This window comes from Xiphophorus hellerii, chromosome 6 (genome assembly GCF_003331165.1).
Source record: "Xiphophorus hellerii strain 12219 chromosome 6, Xiphophorus_hellerii-4.1, whole genome shotgun sequence".
Classification (NCBI taxonomy): domain Eukaryota; kingdom Metazoa; phylum Chordata; class Actinopteri; order Cyprinodontiformes; family Poeciliidae; genus Xiphophorus; species Xiphophorus hellerii.
The window spans coordinates 26,732,918-26,759,359 of NC_045677.1; the positions used below are offsets into that span (position 1 = coordinate 26,732,918).

At 38.1% G+C, this 26,442-nt stretch overlaps 1 protein-coding gene across 5 annotated transcripts in view; it reads right to left on the reverse strand.

Moving 5' to 3' along the window:
• The window catches only part of pard3ab (par-3 family cell polarity regulator alpha, b), a 257,273-nt gene that overhangs the window by 91,679 nt on the left and 139,152 nt on the right, over positions 1–26,442 (reverse strand). For all 5 annotated transcript variants that reach the window (XM_032565195.1, XM_032565196.1, XM_032565194.1 and 2 more), the window contains 3 exons: positions 14,629–14,817; positions 14,076–14,246; positions 7,274–7,424 (listed from right to left, as the gene is read on the reverse strand). In XM_032565195.1, the coding sequence (XP_032421086.1) occupies positions 7,274–7,424; positions 14,076–14,246; positions 14,629–14,817 (511 nt within the window). The remainder of the gene's footprint in view (positions 1–7,273; positions 7,425–14,075; positions 14,247–14,628; positions 14,818–26,442) is intronic.

The following is a 26,442-nucleotide window of genomic DNA, read 5'->3' on the forward strand; positions in this document are numbered from 1 at the left end:
GAAAGATAACGTATGAAGACACGGACCAAATGGATGGACAGATCAGTGGACAGATTGACAGACTGGTGAATGATGGACAGGAATATGAATGGATGGAGGGATGGAGGGATGTATGGACAGACAGACAGACAGTTGGGTGGATAAAGTGAATCATCTATCTATAGACTGACATTGAGTCATTGGACAACACACAATGAAAACATGAACCTTGTGAATACATGAAAGATGCATTGAACCACCTAAAAAATCTCTGCCGCACCTGAAAATTCAAGACATAAATCAAGACTCAAGGTTTAGATTTCACTAATGTTTGATTTTAATATTTTGTGAAAGGATGAAGAGGCTGAACCTGTCAACAGATGGTGCGTTCAGGGGCAAACGGTTAACAATGACTTGAATAACCTGGGCATGTTGGTGGTACTGGTGTGTGCATGTTGCCTTTAAAAGTGTCCAGCCTTCATCGTTTTAGTGATTTTAGTGGTTTTAGTGGAAAATGTTGCTCCTTCAGCTCCTCCCTGCTGTTCAAGTTGTTTCACTGTAATTTTGGGAGTCTGAGTGTTTCAGCTCAGAATCTCTCTCTCTCTAAGACCACACACACATTTCCACGCTCACACACACACACACACACACGCAACTTAATCCCATTTCCCTAAGCAGTCCAGTGTGCAACACTGAGAATCCCATCAATGCCACAGTTTGAATCACCGCAGCACAATCAACTGGCAGCTACTGAGTAGAAAACCAATGAATCTGTCAACTCAGTGGCCTGGTAAGAGCGGAGCGTAAAAAAAGCCTCTTTGTTTTAGAGCCAGGACCCAAGGGCAGCCGTCGTCCAGCAACAATACGCCTGCCAAGCGGAGGGAGAGCACACCCAGCATCACCTGAGAATCAAACCGCTGTTTACGCTCTAATGATCCCCGAGGACATAATAACTTCTGGACTGAGCTGCAGGCGAACAATAGGTGGCAGTTTATTTAGATTCAGCTGTAGAGGCTATTATAATGCTGCAAAGAATGACTAAATACCTGGAGGCAAAAGGGGAAAAAGAGACGTTTTTGTTGCAAATGGAAATAGGATGGAGTGAGAATAACATGGAGCGAAAGACGAGCAGAGGCAGAGGTTTTACGTCTCCCCTTCATTTCGTCTTGTCTCGATCTATTTGCATAATTAGTAAGGAGGTTATTGCCAAGGGTGCCGGGCCTTGAAAGCCTCTGGCCTGAAGGAATAATTAAGCCGCTCTCTTATCCTTGGCATCTTGAGGGTGAAAAACCAGCGAGTGATCTAAGAGCGTGCAGCGGGGCCAGAAAAGACGATACATTCTGAATAGGAATGATGTTGTCTTCTAAGAAACTCTAATGCATGATTTATGTTTTGTGGCAGCTTTACAACAGACTTATTGCAGGCAACTGTGAAAGGCTCCCCCCAGCACTCTCAATAATCTATTCAAGAGAAACGACCGCCGCGCATGCAGAGCTCCGGCTCTGTGTTTACACGCGCACACATCTGGGAGCTGACAGCCACACGTTCAGCCGCTGGCTTCCCAAAGTTTTCCAGATCCGTTCTCAATCCTGTGAGGTCATTTATAAGAAAGCACAAAGTGTGGCAGCAGTAAATTACTTTGCGATGTCTTCGGTAGCTTCAACTGGAGACCACACATGATGAAACTTGCACACTGTTCGGCTGATCCATCATTATAAACACAAACTCCTTGAAGCTTTTTTTAAAAAGTTAAATTAACCCAAATTGAAGACAGATGCACCACATTTGTTTGCCTGGTGGAGGTGGTGTGAAGCCAAAAGGTGATTAGCAATCATTGAAACGGTTTGGAGGGACTTTATTCTGCAAAATACAATATCAAACATCTCTTTTACAATGAAATTACAAGACAGTGGGCCCCTGGTTTTCACGGTGGCTACGGGATGGAAACTGCTAAAATCCACAAATTCTTCGCATGCCGAATCAGGAGAGGCCAGTCTGCCAGATGTACTCTGACACATCAAAGTCTCAACCAAAAGATCAAAAATAACAAAATCTGGAGCTTCATTCACACCTGTCCTCTTCAGACCGCTTTAATCCAACTCCAGTCCATTAGCCTGGAAAGTTCGGTTCATTTGAGTTCTGCGTCAAAATCTGATGCGGACCAAAAAGCGAACTCTAATCCACATAAAAAGCTTGGTCTCGGTACGGTTGAAGTGAAATCTGGTGTAGTTCGAATGCATATGTGAACGTCAAGCAAACCAGAGTCCGCTCCATAGCAGGAAGTAGACAACAGCGCAGGGCATTCTGGGTAAATACAACCAAAACAAAAGCATTTGGGGAAAAAACGGCTCATGGTCTTTTAACAACAACCACTAAAATCTGAAGATACTCCATTGTTGTTTACATTTTGTGAAGCAGGAAGTTGGCTTCATGTCTTCTTCAGAGGTTTTCATGTTGTTTCCTGCAGTGGTTCTTGGTTCAGCGCCCCCACAGGCGAGGAGGGGAACAGGTTTTTCAAAATGTTTGGTTTGTTCGACTCAGTGCAGTGTGAAAGAGAATCACAGTAGCTGAAAATGTAACAAATGTTGCAATTTTGAACTTAGTCTACCGGACTATCAGGTGTGAAAACACCTTTGGTGGCCTTGGTTTAGTTTCATGACTCAACAATAAATAAGAGAGACTTGCCAAAAATGGCTGCCAAAAAATAGATCCAAAAACACATTTTAAATGGGTAGTATTGTGTGTTTTCCAGCCACACACTGCTTCTTTGAAGCACAATCAAGTAACTATGTTACCTGCAGTTGGTATAAAATGCTTTATATATCAAACATGACTTTGACTTTAAAAACCGACACCTTGAAATTGGGTCTCCGTCTCTTTAAGAAGCTCCTGCTCTTTCCGACACTGCGCCTTCAGCATGTAATTTCAACAGTGCTCCTCCATTATGCTGTTTATAGCTGTTCTTAGGAGAGTTGGATTAAAAGCGGTTCATATGACAGTCGCTAATTGCTGCTGCCGCTAGTCTGGAGGAGCTGAGTGGGGGAGGTGCTTTGAAACAATCTGAGGGTTGGACAAACTAAATAACATATAAAAGAAAATAAAAAGACTCATGTGTCTTTTTATTCAATAATTTGCCAGCAAAAATTTTGCTTATTTTGTCGATATATGATTTTCAACGCTGTAATTTCTCCATTAAAAATTTTAATCAAGTTCCACCACCAAAAATAAATAAACATTTGGTGGCAATGAAAACCTCTTTAAAAGCATCTAGGAGAAGTTTGAGGTTTAAAGCGCAACCCTGGAGGTTTTTTATCCTCTCTACTTTCCACCACACAGGCAAATTAAACTTTAATCCCCATCTGACCTCTCCAGTCTCCCTCTGACCCAACGCTGCTGAGTAATGCTTTATAACTCAAGTCCTTGGACACTTTTAGGTCAGCAGAAATTTATTACATACTCGATTTTAAATCCATATGAAGCAGAAAGATCTTTTTTTTTTTTTAGCTAATCATATCTGGGTACAAGTAGTCCCTTTAGATGCACAGACTGAAACAGAAAGATAAGTGTTTCATAAGAAGGGAATATATCGAGTTTTTGGTATCTAACATTTGGACTGTCACGGATGTTGGACATGCTTTGTGTCCCATTGTGTGGCAGATTCCACGTCCACTTTCCTTCCTCGATCGGGTCAATCCGGTGTCACACGTGACGAAGGATCACAAACGCATTTGTGGAAAGTGTCGGGGTTTGATGAATCAACATCTGCATGGAACGTTTTTTAATCCTCACATGAGGGAAGTGACAAACGGCGATAGGACAGATGTGACAGCTCTTGTTTTCCAGTCAACAGCTGGATTCTCATCAAATTTTTAACCATGTTTTAGGAAAGACTTTAGCTGCTCAATCTTTCCCAGCTAGCTAAGCAAGATTGATGGGATTTGTTACCTAGCAACAACATGCTGAGTAACCAGCAGTTTCAAGTTCCGCTCAACTTCAGTTGCCTAGCAACAATCTGCTGAGTAACTTGCGCAGCAGCAGTTTCAGGTTTTTTCTATGTGCCTAGTGACTGCTTAAAAATAAAAAACAAAGACGTAGGGAGGGAAAACTGGATAAAACAGGAAATGCTACCAGTTTTAAATATTTAAAATAAAATAAAAACCTCAATAATTATCAATATAAACTGACATAAAATGGTTATATCGCGATATGTTTTTCAGCCATATTGTCCAGTCCTAGAATAACTTAAAAGTCAAGAGTTGAAAATGAATCTGAAATTAATCAGATCCTCAAAGAAAACTTTGATAAATCATAATAAATAAATCTACATGGAGAAATGAAAGAATGTCTCCAGATTTTTGTACAGTACGACTTCATGCGTAACCTCAGTAAACACTTGCTGCTCTTGTTCTACAGATGTAACAATCAGCTTGTCTGCTCGGCTAAGTGACACAGATCTTGTTTGCATGAGTTAAGTCGGGCCGTTTCTCCTCACTTTCGACCCTGCAGGCTCATTATAAGTTGTTGCTGTTTGTTAAGCATGGCTGAATGTAGCCGCTGCAGCAGCATGATGGAGCTTCACCTATTAACACTTCCTGTCACCCTCTTTTGTTTACACTCACAGCGGTGCTAGTGTCAACCAATTTGCATGAAGGGAAAACAGAGTTCTCACTTTAACATTATGTTGCACTGATTAATGAGGCAGAGTTAGCGGAAGCTCATTTAAAAAGCTGATTAAAAGTTGGTGCACCAACTCTTCCTCGGCTGTTTGCATTGTGAGGGCTTTTCTGTCAGATTTCCTGTTTGGAGTGACTTGCAATCATCTATCAGAAGCAGAAGCGTTGCTCTCTTTATTTAATTGCATTTTGAATGAGAATAAAAACAAGGCTTTGTGAAATGAAAACAGGGAATTTGTGTCGTTGCACCATCTGGTGTGCAGAAGTCCTTCTTTTCAAGTCATCAGGAAAGTTAACCAGCAATCCATCAAGCAATAATTTATGTACTGCACACATGCAATCCTGCACAGCTGCACCTAAAGCTCTTACATATGCATACGAAAACGCCCGCTAATCTCCCCCACTTTGTCCGACACACACGTTTCTACAAACCCGCCGACTTCAAAGCCATGTCAGAGCCCGCTTTAGGTCACAGCAACAGAAAAGGTTTAAAGACGTGCAAATCCACACAAACAGACACTGTAAGAGAGAAACTGTAAAAAGAGACAAGTTTTGTTCAATCTGTTGCTCCCTGATGTTGCTAAGACTTTGAAAACAGGCAGAATGTGACAAAAACAGAGCAGATGGCACAGATGGCTCACACTGACGAAAAAAAAATGTCGGGGATTTTTTTCCCATTTATTTATCGTCTTTCTTCGTTTCTAAGAGTCAGAAATCAGCTTTTGTTGCAACACTGGGGAGAACGGAACGAAATAAAAACAAACAGTTTAGTCTGATCTGAAATTGGAGCAGCGGGAGGCAGATGTTGTCCTGGGTGGGCGCTCAACAGCATTTAGGTTCAATTCCTGCAACTCCATTTCTTATTTATACCCCCTTCACTCAACTTTTAAAATCGACTCATTTTCTGAACAGCAGCGGCTTTTTGTCCTCATACTACATCATTAGTACTTAAAGTTAAAAATTTTTATTCCATCATGTAAGGATCAAATAAAGTATTAGTTTAAAAAGATTCCTAATCGAAAGTGTTGCATCATATTTGAGTTTTTTAGGACTATATTGTATCTGATTTGATTTCTTGTTTTTTGGTTTTCTCTTTTTTTGTCTAAAATGATTGTGCATAAGTTTTCTTATTAATTTTTTTCATGTTTTTGTTCACAGAAAAACAGTCTATTCTCAAATTTTCTGTTGGCCTAAGAATATATTTTAATGTTTTTGTGAAAATGTGACCATTCACAGATTCTTTCTTTTGGTGTGAACTAAGAATATTTGTCTTTTTAAAAAGACATTTATGGAAAATTTGTCTATTTCTGTATTTTTTTGTTTTAACTACAAATGTTTATATTCTTTTATGTATTTTTCAGGGACAATTTGTATACTAACATTATTTTGTTTAAACTATGATAAATGTTTATCTTTTTTTATGTTTTTTCACAGCAAATGAGTCTGTTCACAAACTTTGTTTAATTTACATTTTTTAAATTTTTTTATTGTGAAAAATGTATCGATCCATACACTTTGTCGTGTGAAATAAGAATATTCATCTTTTTTTAAATGTTTTTTGTGGAAATTTTGTCTATTCACCTTTTGTCCTATGAACTAATAATATACAGTATTTCTTATGTTTTGGTTTTTTTAATGATTTTTGCCAGAAATTCTTTTCACGGATTTTTTAAATGTAAACTAGAAATGTAATTTTTTTGTGGAAATCCAGCAGCTCCATTTCTTTTCATCGGTGCTGGTTGGCTGAACCCCAAGTAGCGGAAATAAGAAAAAACTTGGATTTTAGCCGTGTGATGTTTCCGTTTTTGGCTCCTATGAGAGTTTCTATTAGCTTAAAAGTAAATTATTGCTCGTTTTTGCCGATACATTTGTCAGTCAGATGCACTTTTGGATTGTTTGAAAGGATAGCTTCACAGGTTTGTTACTATAGTGATGAAGAACCGTTTATAAACACTGTTGTTTCTAATGGAAAATATCAAAATTGTAGCATTACTTTAATTTTCAGTCACGTCGCCCAGCTCTTCTTAGTGCTAGTTTAATGAATAGATTGCTGATCTCACGTTTAATTTGTGTTATTTAAGACAAAAAACCCCAAAACGCTCAGCGGACTAGTATTGCAATAAAAAGAGCTCAGTGGCTCATCTTCTACTTGATTTAACATCCCAGGTTGTTAATATCGGTCTGTGTACTTCAGGGAACAGCTCTTACAATCGCCTTTTCCAGATTAATCTGTAAATACAGTTTGCAAGTCCTTTTAGAAAATCTATTAAGCTTTTTAATATTATCAGATGGTGTTAATAAATCCAGTTTGAAACTGTGTGTAGATCATAAATATCAGAAAAAAAGTTAAGAGTGTAAAGACTGAACACAAATACTGACTGCAGCATATAGAGACTTTGATATCAGGACTTCTGTTTTATGGGAAATTCAAAGGAATAAAGAGAAGCGAGAAGTTAAACTGTCAGGCTGCTAAGAAGAGATGATCAGAGGAGATGAAGTCTACTGCTCCACGCATCACAAATTTAAAATGTAACACTTGAAAAAGTAAAATCCTTCTGACATTTTGTATGTAAAGAAGCCCTGTGTTAAAACAGGGGAAGCAGAGAGATTTGCATCGTTACCTATTGTGCGTGGAATCATTCCTTGACGTGGCATCAAGTCGTCATCGAGGCCTTCCAGGCCACCGTAGAGGGAGTGGGAGATTCTGCGCTCGTGATCGTCCAGACTGGTGTTTACGGTCTGCTGGGATCCCAACGGGTTTCCTGAAGAATCCTGAAACAAAGGGAAGAGATGGATAGTTGGTGACAACAATCAGCATTTAACACATTCAGTTTCAGTGATGTTCATGAAAAACGAGCGATAATTCACTTTGGAGAGAACTTCTCCCCATACTTCTCTGTGGTTTTACAGACATTGATTGATTGTCAAGTAATGCAGCTAGTTGATTGGTTCATTGTGTCCGAACGACGAATGAATAATAATGAAAGAGGAAATGGATGAAGTGCATACTAGAGGGAGATAAAATGATTTTCTTTCCAGGTTACAGTACAGACTCGTTGCAGCGTTGTAGCTGCTAGCTAATAATGACTAGCATTGGTACTGGCTGTCAAGATGTCAACATAAAATCTTAAATATATGCGTGATCTATATATATATATAAAAAGAGACACATAATTGTCAACACTATAATAACCAGATATTTAAAAAAATACAGAGGGAGGGGGAAATAGGTCAGTTATGCTAGCTTGACTATGACAATCGGAAATGAAGATGTGCTGTGGAATTTGATGCGTTTCAGTTCAGTTAAAAGAAAAAAAGGAGGCCACATTCTACCTCTGACAGATCATCAGTAGAGCAGGTGTTTAACTTGAAATATGTCTAATAAATACAGCAGTCACTTTGATAACAACCAATCACAATTGGCAAATTAAAATACTGCGGTGAATTTAGGAAAACTTAATATAGTAAATACTTGAATTGTGTACTTTAAGAATATCTAGTTAAGCATACAAATACTTACTCATCATTTTCCATTTTGGGCAATATTCCTTTCAATTTGTTTTTAAATATGACCATCCTGAAGCTCAAAAACATTGTATTTCATTGATTTTAAGTATTGTCAATAATGTCTTCCAATAACATAATTACCTTGTCCTTTTAAAACCGCTACCACTGGGGAAACCATTACTGACAGTATGTCATGTATGTTAGATGTATTAAATGTGCGAGAACTTTATATATATTATGCATATATTTAAGATTTTATGTTGACATCTTGACAGCCAGTACCAATGCTAGTCATTATTAGCTAGCAGCTACAACGCCGCAACGTGTCTATACTGTAACCTGGAAAGAAAACCCTCTAGTATGCACTTCATCCTGTTTCTTTTGATAATGTGTCTCTTTTCTCCATAAAATATATTTACGACTACTTGAATACAATGCCTAGATGTAGTTGTAGAGGGTAGGCTTGTAATTAATAATTTCAATTTGCATAATTTATTGTTATTTTTTCTCTCTCTACCAAAAATTTTACGATTTTAGTCTTCAATCTGATGCTTTGGCCCTTTTATTGAAGAAAATGTTTGTTTACAGAGACTTTATAATATATTTTATTTGTGGTTTCATTTTTTTTTTTTAATTTTGATGTCTTTCAGTTCTAGGGTTAACTGTTCTTTGGTAAATTAAGGTCTACTGATCCTTTAGAATGCATTCTTGCATTATTGTTAATCAAAACAACAATATTTGTATTTATCACAATAACTTCTGGGACAATTTATCGTCCAGCAAAATTTGTTATCGTGTCAGGCCTAGTAGAGGATTCTGCTAAAGGTAGGGATATCCCTAGCAAATCAGATTCAGCATTATTTTTTCAATCTTACAGACGTCTATTGACAATGTGGACCAGAACAAACAAAAGCGTTTTCTCCAGTGCGGTCGTCAGAAAATATGCCTGGAGGGAAGCAGCCTTACTAAAATGCTGTGAACACTAATGGACAAGCAGAGGAGCAGGTCTCCATGCTAACGCGACCTGTGTGATAACAAGAATAAATGAGCTCAGATTTTCAACAGGCCATTGAGTCACCGGCTGTTAACAAGCCACCTGAGCCATGCAGAAGAAGGTTAACTCGCCACCAGCCTGACATTTCCCTCAGGACCCGCGATGACACTTCCTTGTTTGCTGGACAAATAGACCATTTGCAGAGTGTGTCACCCAGCAGCTCCCGTCCGCACGTTGGCGTGGGTGTCTCTGCCCTTAGTGTTTGTCCATTGGATCGTTGACTCCATTGATTTGCTGGGGCTTCTGCATTTTTCGCTGACGGAGATGACAGCCCTCGCTATGAAGATAACCGCCGTAGCTGGAATCACGTAACGAGAGATAACGCTGGAGTCGATACTGAAGCCAAATTACCCCAATCGATGGCTGTAACTGGCCAGGCTGGGATTCGATTTTGGCAAAAGGTCTTTGACCAATGATCTTTGCCTCTTACTAAACAGCTAAGGTGCTGCAGTAACCACCACAGACAGGATCCTGGAGCAAACATCTGTTTTTTATAAAGGGCTCCAAATATGCGAACCACAGCAGGGAAGAAAAAGAGAAACGTGAAGAAGTGGGGATTTATTAGGTCATAAGTCAATCACATAGCAGCAACTCAATGCTTTTAGGTATTGAAGATAGGTTGTTGCTACGAGATGGACTGGTCCATGATTGTGTTGTTTCCACACACATAGGCACGTAACATATTAGATATGACTTATAAAATCTATTTCAGGTCTATTGAGCCTCTGTCTCTTTAAAATCTCCTGCTCTTTCTGAAGCTCCACCTTCAGGAAGTCATCACAACATGGCTCCTCTATTAACCCTTTAACGTTTGTTTTTACCTGTGTTTCACTGAGAAGCAGCTGCTATAACAAGCCAGGTGTTTGATAATTGCTGCTGGCTAGTCTGAAGGAGCTGAATGGGGAGTCACAGGCCAGAGTTGATGAATTGTTTATGTTGTGGTGCAACGATTGCAGTTTTCTGGCCCATCTACAAATCCAGCAGTCGAAGGATGCAGTCCCTGAATTCAGACACAGCTTGTATCAAATTTCATCAGTTTATATTAAACAAAAATCAGTTTGTGCATAAAATTCTGAAACTTAAATGATCAGTATTGACCCATTGCAACTACATTCAAAACGCCATGACGGATGTCGGAAGTGAGGGACAGAAGTATTGAACAGAGCAACTGAAATTGTTTTCCAAAGTTGTTCTTATCAGTTAATTCATGGCTTCTTCTTGTTCAGTTCAGCTAATTTGTCTTTGAACGCAACACGCCTGGTTGGGGCTGACAGGCGGCGGTAGCTAGCTTAGAAACGACACATACCTCCTCCCTCCGGACGTGTTGATCAAATTACCGACTTTGCCTGAATTCACACCACATGATTTATGACTATGTCATAAACAGCATTTCCTCTTTACACCGCAGCAGCCTTAGAAAAGCACAAAACACGAGACGACGAGTTTTTCCCCATACATGCTAGGCTACATGACGGTGGGGCACTGCCTCCATGGTTAATGATTAAACGCGTACCTTCTCCATAAAGCAATATTTGATATCTTTATAATTATACACTTATAAACTATATGAACGTTAGTCTTCTTACCTTGTAAAAAGTGTTCCCTGCTGCCAGTCATTATTATTAATAGCTGCTATCCATCTTTCCTCATTAAAAGTTATAAAATAAAATGACAAACTTGGTTAGCATCCTTGTCTGTTTGTGCAGCCAACCGTGCAGCATCCTATGACCATATTTAAAGGGAAATCATAAAAATTAAAGCGATTTTAGATTACAGATGTCTGCTTTTAGCCCAGCTTTACAGGAGTGTTTTGGTCGTTTTGATGTCCGTCAGGGCGGAGTGGGCGGAGTTCTGGAGAGCGTGACGTCACGTGCAAAGGGTCAATTAGGTTAGCTTAGCTGCCTGGATTTTTCTTAAATAGAAATCTTAAAATAATTATTCAAAAATATAATTAGACATGGAATTAAGCAGACTAAAATACTTTTGAGCATTCTGAATTGATTCAGAGGATTTCTATACAGAATTGATTTTTTCTGCTTGTCAGACAGCAGCAGTAGAGTAATCTGCAGTTACTTAATTCATTATTAAATCCCTTGTGTTTGAAAGTGTGATGGCGCCAAACTCCCCCCCAACAGGACAATGATCCTAAACAGAAGAGGCATTGGGAGAAAATATTGATTTCTTGGGCCTGAACAAGATTGTGCAATTTGAGGCGAAATGTCAATAAGCAATTGAGACGACAATTAAAATGTTTCCACATCAATACGTTTAAAAACACAAACCCGGCCCAGCTGGCATTTAATATAAACTGGGAATACCGAAGGAGGTTTGAGCAAATTACCTCCAAACAATGGTCAGGAACTGACATTAATCAACGGATAAAGTTCTAATGGAGTCCAGATTTCTCTAATACCAGATAAGGTCTTCATTAGCAGTCTCTCTGTTTTAAAGGTAAACAAATGACTGAAATAACAGCAGAATGAAGAAAACCAATCAAAACTTCACACGGAGCCAACAAATCAACTTCGGAAACAAACTAATTTCAAAGGTCGCCATATGGCGCAGCGACTGCTGGCTGCTCTTGACTCTAAATGAGGTAGTTAATGAATTGGCCGACCGAGGATCGGGGCTGAAATGCCTCCGTAATAGTAGAGGGGATTTAGCAGGCCGACGTCGCATCGACAAATCACGCCGCAGCTCATTGCATATTCCGGCTGGTAGCTGAGCTGGATCCCAGCGGTGGTGTGGAAGTGCGCTGCTCTCAGTTTGGTGTGTTCCTGGGTCTGGGTGAAGAAGCGGGAAGCAGTTGGGCTTGTGATTTATGCAGCGACAAACATTTCAGATTGATTTGAAATTGGCTGTCAGGGGATGGAGACATGGGGAGGAAAGTAAATACAGGATTATTTGATCCCATATGTCAGGAAAATGTCAAAATGAGCCAAGGCTCTCATCCAACGGTAATTAGTTATTAGAAGAGCTTTTTTAAATATTTGACTGACAGGCTGGGGAGGACGCCATTATTCTCCAGTAGCTTAAATCTGCAGTATGTAACTTTTATAGAAATGTTTTTTACATGTTTGTTAAAGCTGTCACCATGTCGTTACAGATAAACATGAGCCAGATAATCTGTGAAAAAAAAAAGATCACCTCAACCTTCTCCCTGAGCGATTATTGCTGTCTGAAGAAAAGCATCGATCCCGACCAAAAACAACCAATCAGAACCAGAAGGCGGGTCTTAGCACTGTCCATCAACCTCATGTATGCGCTCCTCGATGTTCTAATGGTGGAAAAACAGCTTACAGTCATCGGAGGCCATGCTAGCCAGCGTCAGCATTCATAGCCTTGATTTAAAGGAACTCAGTGTTTCAGCTGTTTTGCAGTTTTCTGAGCTTGTTCCAGATCTGTGGTGCATAGAAGCTGAATGCTGCTTGTAAATCATGTCTGTACAGTAAAAAAAAGTATGAAATTGGTTTCCATCCTTCTTTTGTGGAGCGTTTTCCTATAAACAAGCAGACACTTGGTCAGCCGTAGGCCGTGCCTCCAGCTATGCATGTGAAACAAAGAGAAAGACTCTCCAAGGCTGAGATTTATCCAGTCGTAACTCTCCCTGAGAAGTCTTGCCACCCGAGGAGTCGTCTAAGCAAACAAACGCAGAAACAGACCTGAAAATACACACACACTACACTCTTATATGCATACATAAATGGGAGGCTGATGCAAACATGTGCATACACGTCGATGCACACCGAAAAACACCTCCAGGCTTAGCCTCTGCTTTCAATTACCAGGCGGACCGAGGGGAAATCTAAACTTTGACACACCGGGTTGGGGAAGGAGAGCGGGAAAGCCTGGTAGCGCCAGAGGCGTACACTCGCACACCAACACTCACTCAGCCTTCGCTTTCAAGCAGGCGACAGGCCGAGGTGTACAGGGAATGTAAAGACATGACACTGAAGGTAGGTAAGAAAAAATAAATAAAATAAAATGGCGCCGCTTGGTGTGCAGCCTGTTTTCATTCCTCCACCTGCCCCATGGGAGGCGTGTTAGTGTGTGAGGGAGGGATTGGTAAATCACTCTGACCTGGAAACTTTCTGGTTCTACATGAAATAATTAACCGATGCTTACATGACCAGATAGAGCGCTCAGGGCGCAGTCGTGTTTTTATCGCTGAAGCTTCACGTTGGTACTAAAGAGTCAACAAACATGGAAGAGATAACATCTTCAATCTAAAAGTGGCAAACAACTATGCTACATAAAGCTGTGCAAAGTGGGATTACAAAAATAAATTAGCTTAATGGAAACGTTTTTCTATAAAATGTTTTTGCGGTAGAATGAGGGGATTTTTTTTGGCTGCATCAAAACCGGAAGTTACTACTGGTGGAAATGACAAAGAAAACAACAGGAAGTGGTACTAGGATAATGATTTTTAAAGACTTATCGCATGAACAAGTTTTACACATAATTAAAATCACTTTTAATTATGTTTCTTATGTAATGGAAACACCACAATTGCAAAATTGTGTTTTTTCGATATTAGCAGATTATTGACAAAGTTTTGCACATATTTGTAAAGGAAACGCAGCTGGTGTCTTGGGAAGGTATTCCTAAGCAACACATTTTTTACCATTTGTTGCATTTTACTTGGATTCTATGTAGACCAAAAAAAGTAATAATCATACAAAAAATCTAGAATTTAGAGGGAAAATGCTGCTTTATGACAAAAATAAAACGACTGTTTTATGAAAAAAGACCATGAAAAAAGTGTAATTGGATTCTGCTGAAAGCTACATAAGGTTAATTTATCTTGTGATTAATTGATTAACTTATTGCTTATTATGACAGGCCTACTCGTTCCTCTTTACCTCGTTTCTCTTGGCCACTCGTCGGGCCACAATCAGCTGGATCATCCCGCGCTTGTTGCCTTCTGTTGACATCGACTTCCTCAGCGTCTCCATGGCGTCTTGGTTGGTTTTCCCCAACAGCGATTCGCCGTTCACCGCAATCAGCTGGTCGTTCACCCTCAGTCGTCCATCCTGTTTGTCAGACAAAGAGTAATGGTTTATGACTCCTTACACTGCAAAAACACAAAATATCACCAAGTGTTTTTGGTCTAGTTTCTAGTGAAAATACTTACAAAATAACTTACAAGTAACTTTTCAGAAAGTTACAGAAAGTCTTTTCAAGTTAATTCCTTAAAATTGATGAAGAAGTCATAATTCCATTTTTTTTTTTTATCAACATTGAAGAGTTATTTACTTAAGCTCGTAAGTTAATTTTATCTTATTTCAAGTCTACTAAGATATTTTCATTAGAAACTAGAATACAAATCCTTGGTGATTTTGCATGTTTGCAGCATACTAATAAGAAACTTCTCTTTTCTGCTCTAAAAGTTCATAAACAAAAGACGCTCAGTACCTTGCAGGCTGCTCCACCGTTTATGATTGACTTGACAAATATGCCGAGATCTGCGTGGTTTTCCTTGGAGCGGTTGCCTTTCACACTGACGCCCAAACCTGCAGAACCCGAGTCGCTGAGCGGGATCTCGAAGGTCAGGAACTCTCTGGTCCCATCGGGAGTCAGGACCAGTTCATCCTCCTCCGTTTTCTACAATAGGAACAAACAAACACATCCAGATTTAAAATATAAATTCTGAAAATATTCAACTCAGGGATGGTCAAAGTGCGGCTTGTCGGCCATTTACGGCCCTCTGAAGGGTTTTGTGTGGTCACCCCGACACTTTCTCCATCTTGTAAGAAAACATTTTACAACAGTTTTTTAAAAAATGAGGTACAAAAATAGATTCCCAATACTTATTGTATTTGTCTGTTTTGTGGTTTGACCATCGACCCACTTTTACTCAAACGCAGATCAGCTACAAATAAGAAAACAATCAACCCCAAAAAGTTTGAAACTGTCTTACATTAACGCAACTGTACAAAACTTTTGTTATGATTTGCAGTATTTATGTTGCAATGACTTCCTGAAGGCGGAGTGTCAGGAAGAGCAGGAGTTTCTTAAAGAGACAGGCCCAATTTGAAGGCATTAAATTACAAAATCAAATTTCTTTTAAGTCATGATAATTACTTGATTGTGCTATAAAATGGCACTATGATAAAACAGATAATACAGCCCCTTTAAAATTATTTTTGTGGCCCCGAAGTGATTTCAACAATTTTGATCTATATGACAAAAAGTTTGATTTAATTGCTTGCCAACGGTTGTAAAATGTGTTTTATTGTCAATGTGGCAGAAACTGTGAGCATTGTTTTTGTTAGAAAGTTGTTTATAAAACCCATAGTGCACCTGCTTATGCAGGTACACAAACTTTTCCCAGGAGATGAATCTCAAGTACCAGTGCATTAAAACTTGCATATTTAGAGACTTTTCTATTGTGGAGCATCTGCAGGGGCAAAACAATGTTTCAGTTACATACAACATGATTTTCTGCTGATGATTAAATCATATCGGTGGGCGTATTTTGGCTCTTTTTTTTTGTATGTGGAGTTAAAGAATGGAAATAGATGCTCAAACTACCAAGTTAATAACATTAAAAAAAATTACCAAGGAAACACTTAGGTGTGTAAAATAAAAAGCTAACAGCTAACTAACAGCCCAGCTGTGTGTAAACTTCCCCATCAATAGCAAACAAACAAATGAGGCATGCTTGGAACCGACCAGGCTAATTTTCATTTCAGTCAGGCCTGTACTCTACTAGGCTAACAGCTAACTAGTAACTGAGTTATTCAACCAAACTACCAAGTAAGTTTAAGTGCTAGCTAAAACTCAAATGCTGACATTTAGCCAACAGTCTTGTGAGCTAACAAAACAACACAACTAATGATTATAATATACCAGGCTAACACCTAACTAGCAACTTACACATGCTAACAGCTAGCATTATTGACTTAGCAAGAGTTAATTATTTGTTTATTTGTCTTCTTGTTTATTTTTCCAACCTCAAAAACCAAGTAGATTAAGATGCATACCAAGAGTTACATGTTTTATGTGTTTTTAAAGCAAACAGTAAAGCTAAAACTGGCACCCAAAAATAAAAACAAAAACGCTAGTTAGCATCAAGTCTCAGTGGGATCGTACCTAGTCAAGCCTGGCACAATTTTCTCTGAGTTACAAAAGTTAAAAGTCAGCCCAGCAGCATGATAAGCTAGTTTCTAATGTGTCAGAGGAAGGAGAATCCACATGAAAACATGGCACAGATCTACTTCACGAGTTGGCTTGGTGGCTGGCAGCTAACTCGCAGCCCTGCGGTCCAGGGGAAAAAGAAATAACTTCTTCGCCTCAGAACTTGTGCTGTCTGGTTCGCCACAGTCAGCGGCACACTTGACTGACATCTCTTCCTGATTTCAGAGTTTACAGGTTCTTCCTGGGAGCTATAATTATAATAGACAGTGTGCTGCATTTATGTGCAGTGCAGAAAAGTTTTCTTCTTCTACTGCACTCATTTCAAACTCTATATGTCTAAATAGTTGCAGCTTTGATTACAAGTTTGGAAATATCCCACAATATAATATTTATAGAAAATATAATGGAACAAGAGATTGTAGTAGAAGAGAAATATAGTAAAATCTGTACCTGAGCCCTGATGTCACCCAGCAACCCGGCACTAACACATCAGCCTAATTGACATGCTGAGAGCTTTCTCGCGCTTCTCTCTACAACAGGTGCTTCTCTCACTTCATTTCTTATATTCATTCTCACTCTCTCTTCCAGTGCAACAATAAAAAGCCATTCTCTCTTGCTTGTTATTTGACAGCTGTCCTGTGAATAGAAGGGTGCGCGCACGTTGCCGCCTGGCAATTATTGTGCACGCCTAATGAATTCAATCATCAGGCTCGGTGTCAGCATGTCATTAGCCCCCTTTGTTTGCTGGGAGAGAGATGGAATTACTCTTTGTGGAATGGAGGGGGGAGAAGAACAGGCAAAGAGGGGATGGGGGCAAAATGAAGATGGAGTTTAGATGAACGAGAGGGAACACAAGAAAAGGGAAAAACAAGGAACCATAAAATCACAGTCAGCATGGCTATATGTTCTAAAAACAACAAATAATGCAGGAACCAATTATTTGAAGGTATTTAAAAAAAAAATAAGACATCGAAGGAAGACAATTTATTTTATAAAATAATATCCAAGTTATTACAACAATTTATTTTTTAGCATAATTAACAAAAGTAAGTATGGGCGAATTAAAGCTATAAAGCTGCAAGTTAACTGAGTGAGAAAGAAATCGGATTAAAAGTAATTATAACATACAAAATCTAATGCTGTCCGAAGGTTAATGCTAACTTCCTGTCAATTTATAACCATGAACATAAAAAAAGATAACTATTGTTGTGTTTTTGTTGGAATACTTATAAAAAAAAATGCCATCTTTTGATTTAGAGTAACAAAGTTAACATTCTTGTATCCCGTATGGTATGTCTGAAATGCCAAGAGAGGACTTTATTTAAAAAAAAACAACTATCTTGTAGTTTTACCAATTTACTAATATTACAAAAATTGTTAGCTAATTGGCCTAGTTTAGAAGCACAACTATTTTTGCTTCTTGTAGTTAGCATGACTCAGTTAGTTAGCAGATCTGTAAATTATAAGCCTAACTCTCTTTCTTCTTTTATTTTTTTTTAAAGGGGAATAGAAACAGATTATTTTATGCTGTAAAGTGTAAATTCAGCTGTTAGCTTGAGGTTGTTGATCTCGCTTGTGAATTTTGGTTTTAAATAATGTTTAAATAATAATAATTTTAAATCAGTCGTATTGATTATTGCAACAGCGTCTTCACAGGTCTGTCCAACAAATTAATCAAACAGCTGCAGCTGATCCAGAATGCTGCTGCTCGCGTTCTCACTAAAACCAGGAAGCTAGAGCACATAACACCAGTTCTAAAGTCCCTCCACTGGCTCCCTGTAGCTCAAAGAATAGACTTTAAAATACTGTTGTTAGTTTATAAATCACTGAACGGCTTAGCACCACAATACATTAAAGATCTGCTGTTGTTGTATCAACCCTCCAGACCTCTCAGGTCTTCCGGTTCTGGTCTGCTCTGCATCCCCAGAACCAGAACCAAACGAGGAGAAGCAGCTTTCAGCATCTATGCACCACGAATTTGGAACAAACTTCCAGAAAACTGTAAAACAGCTGAAACACTGACTTCTTTTAAATCTCAACTGAAAACCCACCTGTTTAGAATTGTATTTGAAATGTAATCAATTACAAATTTATTGATGTAACTTGACTTAATGATTGATTCTATATTGCATTGGGATTCTGTGTTTGTTATGATGTAAAGCACTTTGAAATGCCTTGCTGCTGAAATGTGCTATACAAATAAAATTTGATTGATTGATTGATTGATTTTGTTAGCCGCTAGCTTGCAGTTAACAACAGATTTGGTTGTTTACTGTTCGAGTTGTAGTTTATAAGCGTCCCTTGGTTGTTAGCTTGTAGTTTACAAAAATTACTGGGTTGATCACCGACAGCTTGTAGTTTTCATCCACAACTTGTTTGTTAAATAGATTTTGGTTTGTAGTTTACCAGTGTGATTTGGTTGATAGCATGAATATATCTACTGTTAGCATATGCTTATTGTAGGCTTTTATGCTGAAATTTTGTATTGTGCTGCTGTGTTGGCCAAGTTGCTCTTGTAAAAAGAAACTTTTAATCCTGGTTAAATAAAAGTTATAAGAAAAATGTAATTTAGACGCATGAATTAGTAGTTATTTAGCTTTTGGCCTGTAGTTTTTAAGCAAGACTTAACTGTTAGCTTATGGCTAGCAAGTTTATTTTCATTGAAATACAGTCTGTAGTTGGAAAGCATTTGTCAGCTGTTATTCAGATCATCTGTTGTTAACAATAATTACTCAGTTGTTATCTATTTGTTTACAAAATATCAATCGGTTGTTTGCTAGCTACACTGCATATCTGAGCCGCTAAAATTAGCTCAGAGCTTTTCTTGTTGTATTACAACTTCTCAAGTGAACAAAACTGAATTTTACACAAAATATAGATGTAATTACTTGTATACATAGATTACTAAAATAAATTACCATAGACTTAATGAGAACGTCTAATTGAAGATATGTTGTTTTTCTGTCCCAAATCAAATTTAAACAAGAAATGCTAACTTGATCAGTGAAAATAACAAAAGAGAAAAATACCATTTTCAATAACAGGATTTGCTGTTTTTGAAAATAGAAAAATAATAATGTTATGGTAGAAATAATATCCATTTAAAATTCCTTCATTTTGTTTAGTTGAGCCAAAAGTGGCCAAAGGAAATGAAAATAGATTTCTAATCTCAACCTTTTAGACGTACATTAGGTCACACGTTCTAAACGTTTCAAAGGATTTTATAATAACAATGAAGACAGGAAAGAGGGAATGCAGCAAAATGTGACAAGGTAAAATTAAATTAAAGACAGCTGCTGGAGAGAGGCGCGACTGCACAAAGAGAGGCTGAATGAAGGTGAGGGGAGCGAGAGGAGAGATGTGCTGAGGAGATGAAGGACAGAGACAAGCACAGCGAGGGTGAAAAGGCAAGGAGCCGAGAAGAAACGGGTGAAAAGAATGAGGAAGCGTGAGCATGACAATGACAGAGCGAGCGGGCGACTGAGTGTGAATGAAGGACCGCCAGAAAGGGATGAATCCATGTGGAACACAAAATGAGAGACACTACATCCTTTCAGTCTGAATGTATATCTTTTACTTTGTCCCACCTTTTCCTTTCACAGCCGTCCATCTTTTTATTCACCTGTCTCCTTTTATGCTACTTTCCTAACTTCTTCACTCTTTTCCAAACTATTCCTGCTCATGTTCTTGTCTCAACTTTCATCACTAAGCTCTCCTCTTTTGTTGCGGTTATCTATATTTTATTAATTTAAGAGAGAAAACTTAAAGTCGTGAATATTAAAAATGGAAAACGAAACCTATAATTGTATAAATTAAATCCAAAGGTCTTATTATGTTCAATCCATTAAAATTATTAAAATACAAATACAGAAAGTGTTATACTTTCAAAAACACTTGGGAGCCATTTGTCTCAAAGTGGCCAAAATGCAAGAAAGATAAATGATATCAAAATATTTATCCAATTAGAATAGGGAAAAGAAAACAGACTAGGAAAAAAGAAATAAACTATTTTTTAAAGTCTCGTGGTTTTGTAAGGATATTTGTAATATTTGTGATTTGTTGTATTTTTCCCGCTTTCGTGTAAGCAGTTATTTTTCCAATTTTTAACATTTTTGTTCCTGAGAAATATTGATTTTCTTGTTTGTGTGTGTTCATAAAAAGATGTTAATCCATGTTGTGAAATTAGCTTTGCTTCTGTTTCTCATCGTAAGTTTTGTAAGAGAATGTGTTCGTAATTTGATGGTGAAACTTGTTTTTGATTTGATTTATTTATTTCCAACAGGTTTTTAAAAACAAGAAAAAAGAAAGCAATCAGTAGGACAGAGAAAACATTTGCATACTTAAAAAACAAAATAATTAGCTTACCACTATTTTTCTGTGTGAATAGAAACTGGAAGAAGTGAACACTAATTTAACTCTACACACATCTCAATTTAATTAAATATATTGGTTACTGACTCAATATTTATCAAACGAGTTGCATTAGTTTGCAGTTTAAAACCAGGATTTGGTTATTTTGAGTTCAGATTTTAGTTTATAAGAATCTCTTGGTTGTTAGTTTAGACAGTGATGCTTACAAGCATCCGTTTGTAAATTAATGATGAAATTGATAAATTGAGTGACTAAACTGATTGATCTGATTTAATATGGTTTTCTCCATTGGCTGCCACCATCTTTAATGTTTCTTAAACAATTAAATTGTATTTACTTGTGGAACGCCAATTCATAATATGTCATTTTTTACAAAAAAAGTAAATTAAACTTTTAATGAACATCTTGCACCCTGAAAATCTTTCTCTTCTTTATATTCAACACATGAGTCTATTGTCTGCATTTTAAGAACTACAACTCCACTTTTTCCCCTCTGAAATGATTAAGAGTTTGACGGCAAACTCAAACAACCCGGACATTTTGATGTCTTCTGGAAAAGTTACCAGAATGAAATTAAAAACAGAAAGTTGTGGGTGATGATTGCTAAGGAGGAGACAGAAGGAGCCGGTGATGGAGGTGAAAAGGAGGCAGTGAAGGGTGTAATTGGTCAGGAGAAGTGGAGCGTGGCGGCCATTGTTGGCTGCTTACTGTAGCATCCATCTCCACGTGCTCGTTCTGATTCTGCTGCTGCATTTATCCACCGCCATTTTGATACACGCACTTCGTAAGTTCGTATGCGACCTGTTGTGTTTGCTTTATCATCCATCTTTTAAGTGAAAATAAATCCGCCCTCTCGTTTTAATCCGTCCATCAGTTTCTGATTCCTCCTTTCCGCTGTCCTTCTCTTCCTCTCTCCCAGTGGCTGCGATGCGCCGCGATGATAGACCATGAATATCAAATACCTGCTTGATCGACTGGGCTGAGAGCAGCTCAGCATGGGAGGAAGAGAGAGGAAGACCGCTGTGTGTGTGTGGGTGTGTAGGTGTGTGTATATGTTGGTCATGTTTCATTCATGTTTTCATTTAAAATTCTGTACATATTCAGAATTTCCAGGTTGATTTCTTTATGGCAGATATTTTCAGAGAGACTTTAGATAAGACAAAATCAGAAGAGGAAGGGAGGGTTGGATGGATAGGTAAACAGATGGATGGATGGATGGATGGATGGATGGATGGATGGATGGATAGGTAAACAGATGGATGGATGAATAGATAGGTAAACGGATGGATGGATAGGTAAACAGATGGATGGATGGATGGATGAATGAATGGATGGATAGGTAAACAGATGGATGGATGGATGAAAGGATGAATAGATAGGTAAACGGATGGATGGATGGATGGATGGATGAATGAATGGATGGATAGGTAAACAGATGGATGGATGGATGGATGGATGGATGGATAGGTAAACAGATGGATGGATGAATAGATAGGTAAATGGATGGATGGATAGGTAAACAGATGGATGGATGGATGAAAGGATGAATAGATAGGTAAACGGATGGATGGATGGATGGATGAATGAATGGATGGATAGGTAAACAGATGGATGGATGGATGAAAGGATGAATAGATAGGTAAATGGATGGATGGATGAATGAATGGATGGATAGGTAAACAGATGGATGGATGGATGAAAGGATGAATAGATAGGTAAACGGATGGATGGATGGATGGATGGATGGATGGATGGATGGATGGATAGGTAAACAGATGGATGGATGGATGGATGGATAGATGAATGAATGGATGGATAGGTAAACAGATGGATGGATGGATGGATGAATGAATGGATGGATAGGTAAACGGATGGATGGATGGATGTAAAGATGGAAACACCTTCCAAACAGTTGACCAAATACTCAAACCCAAATTTCTTTATCAGACTTAAAAATATCCAAATCAAATCCCATAGCTGATATTTTCCTGTTTTACTGTGAGAACAAACTAAAAATAAAGTAAAATGGCTCCGGAAAAGACGAGCCACCGTTTGGAGGAGGAACCATCTGATGCTCACATCTAATCAGCCGCCCTCTCTCCGTCTCCGTGGCGGCCTCCAGAACCCGTTTGTGTCCCGATCCGATCGGAGGAATCACACCAGCAGCTGCTACCAGACGCTCCACATATGTGAGCGGCAAAAAACGGAGCTGCAGTCTGAGACAGAAAGATCGAGTGTTTCTCAGTTTGTAACGTCACAAACAGCGAGAGACGGTGGAGGCTGGTTTAATCATGACAGATAAGGGCTTTAGACGAGCGAGGGCGGGATGGATGGATGGATGGATAGACGGATGGACTGGTGGATGAACAGAATGGAAGGATGTATAGATGTATGTATGTATGGATGGATGGTTAATCGGACGTCCAGCTCCTAGCGTTGGGTGTGTTTCGGTCAACTGACAACTTGAAGCGTCTCTTTAATGAAACACTAAACCCGTTTCTGTTTTTCTGTTTTTGTTTTTCTTTGCTCAACGCAGCAGAGAACCTGAAAGAGCTGCAAACATTCCTCAACTCCACTCTGACAAAAACTTACTCCATGATTCCCTCTGACTTTCCTGCATGTCTGCTCACGTCCAAAACTTATGCAACCTGCTGAAATACTTGCTGTACTCTATTAACTTCGCTGCCTCCTGGATATCAACTTCAATTTGCTGCTTTTGAGGTTCAGCAAAACAAATTTTAATAACAAAACTTCACAGAATTTTTAAACCACCCTGATTTCTGCTATAATTTTATGAAAGTTTTTGAACTCTGTCTGCAAGCCTCAATCTTCACAAAAACACATAATCTCTAATATTGGTTTAGTTTAGAGTGGCGATATCCTAGTTAACGTAAAATAAGACTAACTTGCAAATAACTTTTCAGCAAGATATAGGAGCTTGTGGCAAGGAAATAATTCCTTAAAATTGCAGAAAAAATACTTGCTTCATTGCCAGAATATTTCACTTGCCACGAGACATTTTTCCCATGTTATAAATGAAACTATCTGCCAATTAAACCAGCACTTTTTCATTAATATTATGGAATTATTGACTAAAAACAAGAACGTATTTCTTGCTGAAAAATTACAAGAAAATTTTAGAAACTAAAACACTTGGTAAGATTTTGTGTTTCTGCAGTGCTGGTTGAGTTAAAAGTGCGGTTTGAATGCATATGTGAAAGCCAAGCAGACCGGAGACTGCTCCAAAAGCAGGAAGCGGACTACATCGCATGGCATTCTGGGTAAATACAACCAAAACAAACACGCTAGTGTAGCGAGAAACGGCTGATGGATCTTTGCCAACGACAAGAGAAATCCTACAACCACTAAACTTGGGCTCCATTTTGTGAAGTGGGAAGATGAACTCAGTGTCGTCTTTGTGTCGTTTTCTTCAGTGGCTTTTGGTGTAGCGCCCCCACAGGTGAGGAGGGGAACAGGTTTTTTAACACTGCGCAGTGTGAAAGAGAAATGCAGCAGCTGAAAATGTAACCAATGTTGCATCTTTGTCACTTAAACTCAATGTTTCTGACTAATTTTGAAAATTTGTGGTAAAATCAGAAAAAAATGCAGAGATTTGTGGATTTTGTACAAATTTTTCAGATTTATGACAAACAGGAGGGACTTATTGATGTAATTTGCAGTCTAGAGGGCCACATAAAGAGGCGGGCCAGATTTGGCCCACGGGCCTCGAGTTTGACACATACATCATACATGTGTTACTTATTTACGTCTTGATCTGGGACCTGGGTTCGAATTCCGTAACACAAGAAAATGATATAATAAAAGTTGAATTTTAACTGAAAATCATCAGAAAAAGAACAAATATATTAAATAAACTGCAAACCAACAGAAACATTGACATATTTTTGCTGTGTAACGCTTTGTCACCCGCTACCATATATCCGTAGCATTCCAGCAACAAAACCCTTCATCATTTCTCCACATTGCAACAGATTATTGCTCCATAACGGCTTTGTGAGCCGAGAGGAGACAGACAGCGTCTTGGCACTGTGTTGATGCTGCACTACTGCTGCTCCTCTTGATGGCTTCTCAATGCAGCATTGCAGTAATTTTCCATAAGCCTGTGTGACTAATGGCGTAAACAATGGGGCTGAATGTTCATGTTATGGAGCCATTATGGAACCATCAGAGCACGGGGACGGGGAGACGGATGCCTTTGATCAGCTGCATTGTGGGAGCCAGGTGCAGGGGACGGGGATTTGTGTCTTAAGAGTGGCTTTTAAGAGCCTCACTGACACAAAGAGACGGCGCAGAGGAGGAAGAAAGAGATGCAAGAGCTGATGAGGAAGAGACAGGAGAATATCCAGCTAAGTGTTTTGTTTTTACAGACCATTGGTGAAGCAATGGATCGCTAAAATGACTTCTAGCCTTTTGTTGCAGCCACACAAATTAGCTCATTTCCTTATACAGCATAATGGGCAAAGTGTTGTCATGCAGAAGTTACCTCAATCTGCAAAAGTTTAGCAACAGATCACTAAAAAAAAAAACACACGAGGCTGGAAATTATAATTAAAAAGTGTGACACAAAGTTAGGGCAGCAACAGCCACTGCAGGAATGTGGCTCCAGTTTTAGTCCCTGGAGAAATCTCAATAAACGACATTTTTTCCACTTCAGTTGCATCATGTCTGATGTGAAAACCTTCAGCTGAAAGATGCTAATCGAAAAAAATCCCAGCTGCAGCGCTGGGAAAGCCTCCAGAAATCCATCTGCATGCAACACACTGAATTAATGTCAGCGCTATATAAAATATTTATAGAATATTCATATAATAATGGAGCAATAATGATGGTAACCATACAACTTTAAAAATAAAACATTATAGTCAATGTAATAAAATATTTACAAAGAGGAATAATCAAAACATAAGTAAATAAATAAAATGTACACAATTGAGTTGAAAAAAAATATAGAAAAAATATGTAATCAATGCATATTTAAAGATTATTTAAAAATAAAATAATAATTAAAAAGTAGAAAAAGTATCATCGTTGTACTAAAAAATAAAATGCAAAACAAAATTAAAAATTAAAAATTTGTCTCGACTGCGCTAAATGTGCCAATTTTTGTCTTTTTAAACAAAAAAGGTAAAACAATGAAAAAAAACTAAGATGGAGAATATACATAATTAAAACATAAAATACAAAGTCAAAATGATATAATATACAGATTAAATTGCAAAACTAGATGAAAAATGAAACAAAACCCAAGGTGTACATTTTTTAAATAAAAACTTAATATGAACATTTTATTATTTATCTGATATGAGCAAAAAAACCCTAAAATATTAAAAATTAAAAGTAATTTTAGTTCAAACAAAATCTAAATATTCCAATTTTTTCCTTTTTAAAATATTTAAAAAAAAAATTCAACGTATGTGTTTTAAATGTATTTATGTAAAATAAAAAAAATAAATATTTAAAATAAATGTAAAAGTTATTTTGAATTATAAACTACTGTCCTTGCAAAAAAACTTTTTAAACAATGTAATACATTTTAGATAAATAGAAAAAAATAATATTAATGAGATAATCATGATTACTGTCAGAAATCTGACCTTCTCTACTGGAAACGCTTCCATTTATTGAAAATGTGCGTCCATTAAAGGGCCGGTCCGCTCTGCTTGGCTCACACAGAGTCCATAAAACCTCACACCATCA